Source organism: Cupressus sempervirens, chromosome 10, assembly GCF_028749045.1.
Source record: "Cupressus sempervirens isolate cs-2001-9-10 chromosome 10, ASM2874904v1, whole genome shotgun sequence".
In the NCBI taxonomy this organism is placed as follows: Eukaryota; Viridiplantae; Streptophyta; class Pinopsida; order Cupressales; family Cupressaceae; genus Cupressus; species Cupressus sempervirens.
In genome coordinates, this window is record NC_143127.1 from 300,396,377 (window position 1) to 300,407,633 (window position 11,257).

Consider the following 11,257-nt stretch of genomic DNA (forward strand, 5'->3'; position numbering starts at 1 on the left):
ATAAGTGGAATCATTTTTTAAGACTCTAAGTAGCGAAGCTCGAGGTATTTCTCTAGACTGTGATATAATTTGAATAGAAAATATTTGTTGAATCATGGAACATGCAATAGATACTCCTATCTTTATTGATTTGATTGAAAATCTTCAACCCATATTCAAACTACATCTAATGAAGGTAAGTGAGAATGAAATGATGGGAGACATATCTTAAATACCCCTTGAAGTACTATTGGTTGAAGATATTTGGTCATAAATTGTGAAATTGAGGAACTAGGTGTAGATGCCACCAAAAAGGCATTTCAAGTAATGTATAAGAATATAATTGTAAAGGAAAAACACAAACATCTAAGAATGAAGTGTTTGGCATATGTGGTTGATATACCAAATAATTTTCATCATGAGTGAATTTTATATGTGTTGAGTAGAGTACATGAGAAATTTTAGTGGTCGGAAAAACCATACAAGATCACAAGGAAGATCATTCATGGAGTAATTATATTTTTTGTTATTAGTGAGTTACATACTATAGCGACCAGTGTTGTAAACTTGGTTACATGGTTAACCAATTCCAACCCTAATTCATGAGCAGTGATAATCAGTGACATTGAGAATAAAGAAACTCAAGGAAACATTCACTGCCATCTATTCCAATAGACATCATAATGTATGATGGGTAGTTTGGATTTTTCTACATGCTCACCAAATTCCCTTTTCTAGTATCAATGTGTCCAACACAATTGTAAAATTTATAGTTGTAATCAATATCATGGTTCCTACAACATCTCAAGATTTTTGAGCAATATCAAGGAATGTCTTTTGGCTGAGAATTTTATGCCCAATCAGGGTATAGGTAAAGTTATTATTTATGGGTTGTATTTTATCAAGTTATGGTACTCTATTTTAGAAACAAATAATGCTATTAAATTTGTAGTATTACTTAGAGATACTTTTCTCATTCTTTAATTTCTATAAATTCTATGTCATTGTGAATTTTGATAGTAATTTGATAATCCTTTTGGTTTTATGTTGATTATGTATATAGATGAAATTATACATCAAGAAAGTAATTAATGTATTGATTTAGACTCTCATAATTTTTTTATGAATTTTTCTTAAATTGAATCGTGTCCCATAATATTTCAGTTGAATATACCTAAGTTCTTTGAACTATATCATGTTTGTAGTGATATTGAGGGTTGATAAATTAATAAGGGGTGTCAAAAAATGTATGTATTATCTTTTGAGGTTTTGTGAGCGCATCCATAAAGTGGTAAAGATGTTAATGTGTCTCTTTTAAATTTGATTATATTGTTGGATATATAAGAGGAGTAACTGAGAAGGGAGGGGTGAATCATTTACCACAAAAATAAATATCCCTTACATGTCAGTACAAAACATAAACTCTATAGAAATTGCTATCACTTAGTTAACACACAGGGACTCGATTAACACTATTAATATGTTGTAACTCAACAAGAATTATAGTATCAACTATTACTCATAAAATACTAAACATGCAGATCTTAATATGTTAAGTGTGATTAACCTTAATTAAATTAGTTACATACACATAAAACAAATAGCATGAACACAAGTGACACCAAGATTTAACATGGAAACCTAATTTGGGAAAAACCACCAATTGCAACTAGTTATTGTTTTCCACTCTTCTAAAGTGAGCCCTGTTAGGAGCCAACCCTGTTGAAGGTTACAAAACACACTGTTAGGTGTAACCTTGATAGAGGATTTAATCACCCTATTAGGAGTGACCTTGTTAGAGGTCTTTAGACACTTCAATCTAGAAACACCACCTTGTTAGAGGATTTACAAATAGCCGTTAGGCTAACTTTGTAAAGAGATCTGATTCACTGCTACAATGGTTAGAGAGTAATAATGAAATGACTTGATTGCTGATGCAACTGTATTGTTGATTTCAGATCTCAATTATGGCTCAAATATTTGATCCTTCCTAATCAAATTAATCTTTGCACCCCAACAAGGATATTTTATTTATCCTTCCAATTCACTTCCTCTAAGAATCTTCTTATCTTACACACATTCTCACATATTCAATCCTCAACTTGATATTATACTTATATCATATACATTGTCAAGTCAACTTGAATACAACTTATAACAATAATTCTTCATCTCTTCAATCGGCTAGAACCAACAAACAAATCCATTAAACTCAATATGCCAAAACAAGAAAATCTTTTGTTAGTTGACCTAGCTTAGTAAAAATTAACACTAAAATAATTTTCTTGTGTTAATCAAGTGAACTCAGTTAATACTGCAACATTGTAAACTTCCTTTGGTAACTAAGTGAGCTTAGTTAACACTGGTTCCATCCAAATTTCCTTTATTAACCATGTGAGCTTGGTCAACACTAAACTTCTACAAAATTCTCTTTGGGGGCTGAGTGAACTTGGTAGGCACTATCTTCTGAACTTGGTAAACACTAGAATGCTCTGCAAACATAGGAAACTATCTTCATTGCCTAAGTGAGCTCGACATATACTAACTAGTAAAGATATGACATTTTGTGTAACATCAAAGACAATATATAATTGATCAATTGTTTTCAAAAATCTCCCTCTTTGGCATTGATGGCAACACAACATATCATAATACAATGAAATTTTAGAGAAAAATAAAAGTAAGGATAATATCCTTAGTTTCATTCTAATTCTCATCCATGGGAACTCCCTCTATTAGTGTGAACTCCCTTTGACTTCAATCTCTCTCTCTTTGAGTTCAGTTTCTCCCCTGTCAGGAAACTCTCCAAGTTTACTCTTCATCAAACTCTTCCACTTTGACATCTTCAAACATTCAGAAAAATTTTCTCTAATATAGCAAACTCTTTCTTTACAATTTTTTTGTGATATGACAGCAAACTTCTCTCTCTTTGACATCTTATGCCAAAGACAATATTTAGTGAATTCAATGTACTTGATGCACAAATTCATATGCAATCTTCCCTTTCATTATGGTATCAATTTGACTAATCTTCAAGAATACTCAGTTGATGCATCACTAAATGATGTTTAGTGAGCTTTAGATAGGGGAATAACCCCTATCTTACCTCTTAGATACAAAATGCATCCTTAGGTAATGACTTGGTGAATATGTTTGCAATTTGTTCTTTAGTATTCACATATTCCAATCTCACCACTTTGTCTTAAACCAATTCTCTTAGAAATTGATATTTTATTACAATATGCTTGGTCTTGGTATGCATCACAGGATTCTTTGATATATTAATTGCACTAGTGTTATCACATAAGATAACCACTAGATCCTTGATTGCTACCTTCATACTTGCCGACAATTGTTTGAACCAAACAATATTGGAACAATTGATTGTTACCACCAACTACTCTGCCTCTATTGTAGACTGAGAGATACAATTTTGATTCTTACTTGTCCAAGACACTAGTCTCTTGCCAAGAAAGAATTCTCCACCACTGGTGCTCTTCCCATCATCAACACTTCTTGTCCAATCTACATTAGTGAAGGCTTTCAAATCTAAGTTGCCTCCTTTATTGTACTATAATCCATAATCTTTAGTACCCTTTAGATACCTCATGATTCTCTTTATTTACATCATATGATTTTCTTTAGGATTATCTAAAAATCATGCCACCATACCAACTGTAAGAGCAATATCGGGTCTAATATGTACTACATATTGAAGTTTTTCAATCATAGATATATAAGTGGTCTAATCTACATCCTTGGAATCATCATTTTTGGAAACCTTGTGTCCAATAGACATAGGTGTTCCAACTAGTCTTGAATCCTCCATTCCAAACTTCTTCAGTATCTCCTTGGTATACTTAGATTGAGTAATGTAGATACTATCTTTCTTCTATTGAATCTACAAGCCAACAAACAATTTGATTTCTCCAAACATTGACATCTCAAATTCCTTACTCATTTTCTCCAAAAAATATTTTCACAAATCATCATTTCTAGCAAACAATGTATCATCCACAAAGATTTCTTCGAACACAATCTTCTTATTTGGTTCTTCTTTGATGTATAGGTTGTTATCATTTGTCCTTTGAAAACCAATTTTCATCAAATAATTATGAAGTCTTTCATACCAAGCTTTGGGAGCTTGTTTGAGAGCATATGATGCTTTGTGCAATTTACAAACCATATCCTTTTTGCTAGGATCTACAAAACCTTTAGGTTGCTCTATGTAGACTTCTTCTTCTAGAATTCCATTCAAGAATACAGATTTTGCATCCATTTGATACACTTCAAATCCTTTATGTGTGCCATAAGCAAGTAGAGTCCTAACACCTTCTAATCTTGCAACAGGAGAATTTTTTTTACCATAATCAATACCTTCCTCTTGAGAATAGCCTTTTCTTACTAACCTTGCTTTGCTTCTTGAAACTTCTCCATATTCACTCAGCTTATTTCTAAACACCCACTTTGCGCCAATTATATACTTATCCTTGGGTCTAGGAACAAGAGTCTAGCTCTTATTACTTTTTATGTGTTTTATCTCCTCATTCATTGCTTCAATCCAACTTTCATTATCAAAAGCATCTTTAATTGTTCTACATTCAAATTGAGTAAGAAAACATGTACCTTTCAATTTGTTCCTTGTCATTGAAGCTTCTAACTTGTCTCAAATGATTTGGTCAAGTGCATAGTGCCTTCTAACATATCTTGCAAGTTGAGGTACTTTATATTTAGAGATTATTCCACTTGCCTCACCATGATCTTCTACATCATGCTCGGGTCCTAATGTCTGTGACTCGAGTCCTTCAGAATCAGACTTGAGTTGCATTGGCTACAACTTGGTAGCTTCAGACTGTGACTAGGGTCCTCTAGACTATGAATTAGATTGCACTGACTGAAACTTGGGAGCTTTTGGATATTTTGGGGACTCGAGAGGTGAAGTCTTTTGACTTCTAATTAGATTAGGTAGTGTATTAGGTTCAAAGTAAATAAACTTTATGTAGTCTTCAGGTTCTTTGTTGCTCTCTTCTTCATTCTTTTCTGCAAACTCACCAATTCTCACATGTGGAAGGATGCAAAAGATAGTGCAAACTACTATTGCAGAGCCATACATTTAGAAGAAGGTTAAGGAAATGATGCAAACCTTTGATGTAGAGTTCACTACTTTGTATGATATTGCTTCAGTGCAAGCTCAGACTAAGCATGATGCATCACTGTTCGATACAGTATGGACAAATCTTAGAAATGATTTACAGAGTTTGAATGTTTGTATGGACTATATGCTATGTCATAAAAATACTTGAAGGAATTTGATGAGAAGATCAAAGTCAAAATAAGTGAGCTTCAAACACTCATTATTAGAATGCAACAACTAGATGTGAGTATGGAAGACATTGAAGTAGAGATGAAGACAGTTCATAATAGGGTCTAGTCCTCTAACAAGGATCGAGACACTATAGTTATTCATGGACTCCTAATAGGGTGAATATCCTTAACATGATTCTTTTGTTTTGTGGATCATTCTGTGGGTATCATCCCCACCGAGGTTTTTCCTTGGCCAGGGTTTCCCTAGTTAACAAATCAAGGTGTTATGAGTTCTCTTTGTGTATGGTTATATTTATTGTTCATCATTATTGGTTTGCTTTCTTATGCATGTTGCAAAGTACTTAATAATATCCAGTTGTGGGCAAAAGTTTGTAGAATACTGAGTCATTGCCCTCCTCTCTTAGTATTATCTATTTCTAACACCACTACAAGAAGTTAGACGCACCCTCATGCCTATCTTCATAATGAACATTGGTTGACATAGCCACAAAATAACTTGGAGACACAAATCTATTTTTTTTCCTTGTAAATTTTATGTCACAAATCTTAGCTTTGTATTCAGAGTTTAGAACTTTGATACCATATTGATTTCTCATAACCCAACCACAGATTAATTAGACAATAAATTTATAGAAAGAAACTCTATTTGATTTATAACAATCAATACTCTAGATTAATTAACATAAATTAATAGTGGAAGCAAAAATAACATAAGCCAATCACACATATTCAGTAACATAGATATACTTAGGAAACCACAATGTGGGGAAAAACCTGCAAATGTTGGATCTTCTATTCAGTGCAACAACATACTTTTCCTTCAAGAACACAATAGAGTTTGTTACAACAATTTCACATATATAAAGTTCTACTACTTTACTTAGCTTGGAAGAAAAGAAGCCTTCCTTGCTTTCTTTGGTTTTAAATCATATACACTCTTAAACTAAAAATATATCCTATTGAAAAATTAAAAAACTAAAGTTGTTGCTTAACATCTAACTCTATTTGCTTCAAAGTGAATCCACCTTCCTAACTTAAAAATTTAAAAAATCAACAGTTAAATCTCGAACTCGAACTATCAATTGCATTTATTTGCTCTATTTAATTAACTATATTTGATTGCTCTTATTTGCTCTATTTAATTAAACTATATTTGATTTGTCCATTTTTCTCTAATTCTAAGAATGAAGAAGGAAGAGATAGTATCTTTATTTCTTTACATATATTAATATAATATTTATCCTTTCTAAAGATACCAATGTTTGCTAGGTCATCTAACGGAATAGTCGATTCTTGGGTGCGGCTAGTCAAACTCCACCGTTGGAGTTCCAAAGCAATTTTGGAAATGCACCTAATTTGGGGGTCCCTTTGCTTTTTCTAAATGATTTGATTTATACAACGTCAAAATTACCGTTAATACTGGGCAGCTCTACCAATGGAAAATTTGAATTTAGGAAAAACGCCATCAAGTCAAGTCTTGCTATTTTTGTTTAGTGAAAATCATGAATTTGGCGTCATTGCCAATCTACCCAAGTCCTAAACTGTCTTTGGCTTGGAGTATTTAAGTTATTATAGTAAATATAATTAATATTAATAAAAATGATATTGTGTACAACTTTTTGGATTTATTTTTGCTTTAGATGATGTTGATCATACTTTCTAATCTATCATGACGGAAGAGGAGGCAAAAAAGAATCTAAAAAATAAAATAAAACACCCGAAAAAGGCACAAGGAAAAACTAACATCTTAAAAAATATGATATTAAAGTTGATCATATTTAATAATAATTAACAAAGCATACTTAATTAAAATACATGACCAAAACAGTGTTTATGTTTGTCCTGTAATTCCCCCAATAAAAAAGACTAGAAAATGCATCGTCTTTCAGTACTACGGGTCGATGGCAGCCAGGCTATACATTATACATGTGGGCATTTAAAAAAAAAAAAAAAAAACAATAATAATGATAATTGGCGAGTGTTGGGTAGAAGCCACAAGAGCCATTGATGAGTGGCCTTATAAGGGAAGGGGCATGTGACTCTTTGTAGCTATGTTCCCACTTAATTATTGTCCATTTCCTTTTCTTCCTGTCCTCCTCTCATCACAGCTTGGCAACAGGGGTTCTCATTATGTGATTGAAATCGGCCTTCTCTCCATTCTTTTTCTTTTCTCCCCAAATCATTCGATTCATCCTTGCGCGATGAGCTGGGCTCCAAGAAAGAGATCTTCTTACGCCATGTTAGAGAGATCAAACAGCATTGGAGCCAGAGATGTTTTGGGGCTCTTGTTCTTCTTTGACGAGAAAGCATCCAGATGCAGCCTCACCAAGAGTGCGAAATCCACAATCTCAATCTGTGCTTCAATCATTCTCTTCACGATCTTGCTCTTCATGCTCTCCACATTTGACCCCGGCAGGGTTAATTCTTCACAGCCGTCTTTGCCAATGATAGGGCCTCAGATTGAGATCAGCTTCAGCAAAAGATGGAGGGTTTTGCAGAGCACCGTGAGTGAGAAAAAACTGATGCCCAAGAAAGAATGGAGTAGAAGCAGGAGCAAACTTGCTCTCCATGGAATGGGAACTCTTTTCAGGAGAGGCACTAGGGCTATGAATGAGCTTGTGGTTGCACATATTGAGGAAGGTACTAGTGAACATGATGTTAGATGGTTCTTGAGGACTTTGCATAGATCAGGAGCGACTGCAAGGGCAGATGTTGTGATTGTTTTCCCTTGGAGTCATGTTCCTGTAGAGATCCTTGGTGTAATTGAGGAGGAGAACAAGAGCTTCATGAAGCTCTTGAATGGTGTAATCAGGGAAGCTTACACCATGCAAAGGGCTAGTATCAATGGCAGCGATGTTGAGCTTTTGGCTTCCTCTAGGCTTGTTGTTAACAGGGGTGGAGGGGAATTCAATGGATTGAAGGCCAATTCTTCTTGTAAGATCAGTGCTTTCAATTCAGGTGCATTCAAGAAGGCTGCCCAGGAGAGGAGTAGTGGAGAAGGAGGCGGGAGGAATGAGCCTCTTTGGGGTTTGAACAATGGGAGCCAGAGCATGGGATCTGGAGAGATGTTTTTTGAGCCAGTTTGGGGTTCCATTGTAGGGTTTGAGGTTGCTGAGCTTAACCCAGATGATGCACTACTTGGCTTTCTTGACCAGCCCCCCATGCAGCTCAGGAGATGGGCTTGTTATCAGATGCTCTTGGGTAAGGTCAGGCATAAGTTTAAGCATGTTCTTTTGACTGATGTTAAGGGTGTTTTGGTCTTGGGCGATGCTTTGGCTGTTGTAAGGAAGAAGAATGGACTCTATCTGGGCTTGCAAGATAGGACTTGGAGTGATCCAATGCCTGATAATGGTAACAATAATGAGTCTAAGAGTGTTTTTGAGAGAGTTTATGGGCAGCAGATGTGGAGTTCATTGGAGAGAAGAGAGAAAGAGATGAAATTGGTGAATAGTGGTGTGATTATAGGTGGAATCCAACCGGTAAGACGCCTTGCCAATGCAATGATGACTGAGATTGTGAGAGTTGCATTGCAGAGAAAAAGTAGGGGCTCGTTTCCTGATAGTGTCTTGCTTACTTATCTTCTACAGAGGAGTTCTGTTCTTGGGAAAAAAGTAATGGATCATGTACATTCAGTAGAGAACTCAGATTCAATTATTCATTCACTGGATAAGTCCAAGCAGAAGGATTTGTTCTTTAAAAAGAAGTCTTCTCCTTATGTTATTGTTCATGGGTATGATACTTTAAATGTGGATACGAATTTTACATCAATGGTTGTGAGGGATATTTGTTCCTCACCAGTCGATGCAGAGGCCTATGGAGATTGCAATTGGGTGGATACAGGGCACCCGGACAGCAGATAGAAGATTTATTTGTTTGATTTTCATTAGCTTTGTGTTGGATTGTTTCTAGAAGAAGCTAATGAGTGAATGATATTAGATTAGCATTGGATTCTTTTGTAGATTAAGTTGTCTGTGTCATTTGGGTCATGGACTCCTGTACAGTGCATGCCACAGATTTGATTTTTCCAAATCTGTAGGGGCTCATTTTTCAGTTTTCTTCCTATAAACAAAATACTATTGCTAATGATGATTGTATCACTACGACAAATAAGAGTTTTCCCAAGAGATATTGGGAAGTTTTGGATCTCTACAAGTTGTGTTTCGCTGTCTTTTTGTCTCTTGTTGCATGAAAAAACAATATCCAGGGCTGCATCATTGGCCTCTCATACGGCGCAAGATCAAGCCTAAAAATAACATTTTGTCTCATTGGAAATCCATGTGACAATTACAGTGCAGTATATCTCAGATCGTATAAAATCCTCTGGCTATTAGATAGTTTGGCTTAAAATTAAGCATTGCCTAAATATGAATTGTCAGGTATTGGTAAAACCTGAAAATAATTGTTTACGTTTAGCCTACATTAATTCTCATTGCAAATGTGGGTTTCATGGAGTAAAACTGATCTTTCTTACCTCCTTAACCATTTGGAAGTATTTGGAAGTAAGAGATATACTGATGAAGAGTTTGTTTGCTTTCATTGTTCTTTGATTAAGACAATTAATGCTTGGTGGCTTATGCCGGAGAGAAACAGATTTAGGTCTTATTTTCTCTCTAATCTCTATCTACCGCATGAGGGCAAATTCAATATGATACAGATGGAGGAAAGAGAGATAAATATTGATGAAAGATCAAGTAATACTACCTTTAAGGTGAAACGGGGAAAATACTGAAAAGAGAATCTTCCATAGCTCCATCTACACCTATATAATATAATGGGCAGAAAGATACCATAACAACTGAGTTACATATGCACAACTTACCTATCAATCAAGGCATCTTTCATCAATGTCCTTGTTTTTGTATTCATTCTAAGTTACTCTCTGGTCCAAACTGGTTATAGGTGAGTAAATTGCTCCATTTGTAGGGCTATCAAAAAGAGTTAAAAAAGTGAATTAAAGATGCATTTAGAGTCTGTCAGAAGGTGTTGTGATGATTACGCAATAAAGATAACAGCGTAGCTTCACAGCTGGTGAGCTGAGTTCCCATGAAACACTAAGAACTCACACCCATGTGACTTAAATAATCAACTCCATATTCATGCATTGTGATCCTCGTGACTGACTTAACTACCATTTACTACCCAGTTTTTCTTATAAAATAAAATTAGGGGCAATAAATGTTGATCATCAGTACAACATTCAATCTTTTGGGGTCTCAGTGGAAGCTTCCACAGATAAACTTCTTCTTGTATTCAAGTAGTAGAGGGCATCTCATTCTACAGTGTTTGATCTCCGAGAATATTTGGAATCTATTAAGATGTTAGACTTGAGCCCCAGGATAAAGGTAAGTCAGATGTGTCAGATTTGTTGGGTTTTCTTGCTTATCTAGCTATAGGTCTTATTTAAATGTTTCATGTTATGTACATTGTTCATTCAAAGATGATGATAATGATAGATCTTAACATTGAAAGTTAATTTAAACCTTCATTAGATTTTAACAAAATTATAAGGTTACAATTCTAGGTACTTCATTAAAAATATCTGATTAATTACAAATTTTTGAATAACTAGTGGGTAGGGGAAGAAATCGGTAAACTTTAGGGGATCTAATATTGTGATCAAGTAATAGTCGATCATTTTTGGTGAGTGATTATTTGAGGTAAACAACATCACTTTGTGGTCCACAATTTCTATAGAGATTGGTAAATGTTCAGAACGTCAAACCTTAGCTTTAAGCTTGAGTCACCTACAAAATACACAAAAAAAAAAAAAGGTTCTTGGTTAAAAACAAGTGTCATGAGTAATAACTAGGGAGGCATGAGGAAGCTTCACAAATGTCATATTTGGTCCGTGTCATCCACGTCAGAATAGGAAAGCATTGGGCTCTGCTTGAATGACTGTGAAGCGCGTTTTGGTCTAGATTTGACTGCCTAGTAATCTCCAAATACACGCCAT

The 11,257-nt window shown here is 34.8% G+C and overlaps 1 protein-coding gene across 1 annotated transcript; it reads left to right on the forward strand.

Moving 5' to 3' along the window:
• The first annotated feature begins 7,299 nt into the window (after nt 1-7,299).
• On the forward strand, nt 7,300-9,456 carry LOC149533825 (uncharacterized). Its single transcript, XM_089804911.1, has one exon. The coding sequence runs from the start codon at nt 7,356-7,358 to the stop codon at nt 9,162-9,164; it is 1,809 nt and encodes a 602-aa protein (XP_089661037.1). The 5' UTR covers nt 7,300-7,355; the 3' UTR covers nt 9,165-9,456.
• Nucleotides 9,457-11,257: the final 1,801 nt, after the last annotated feature.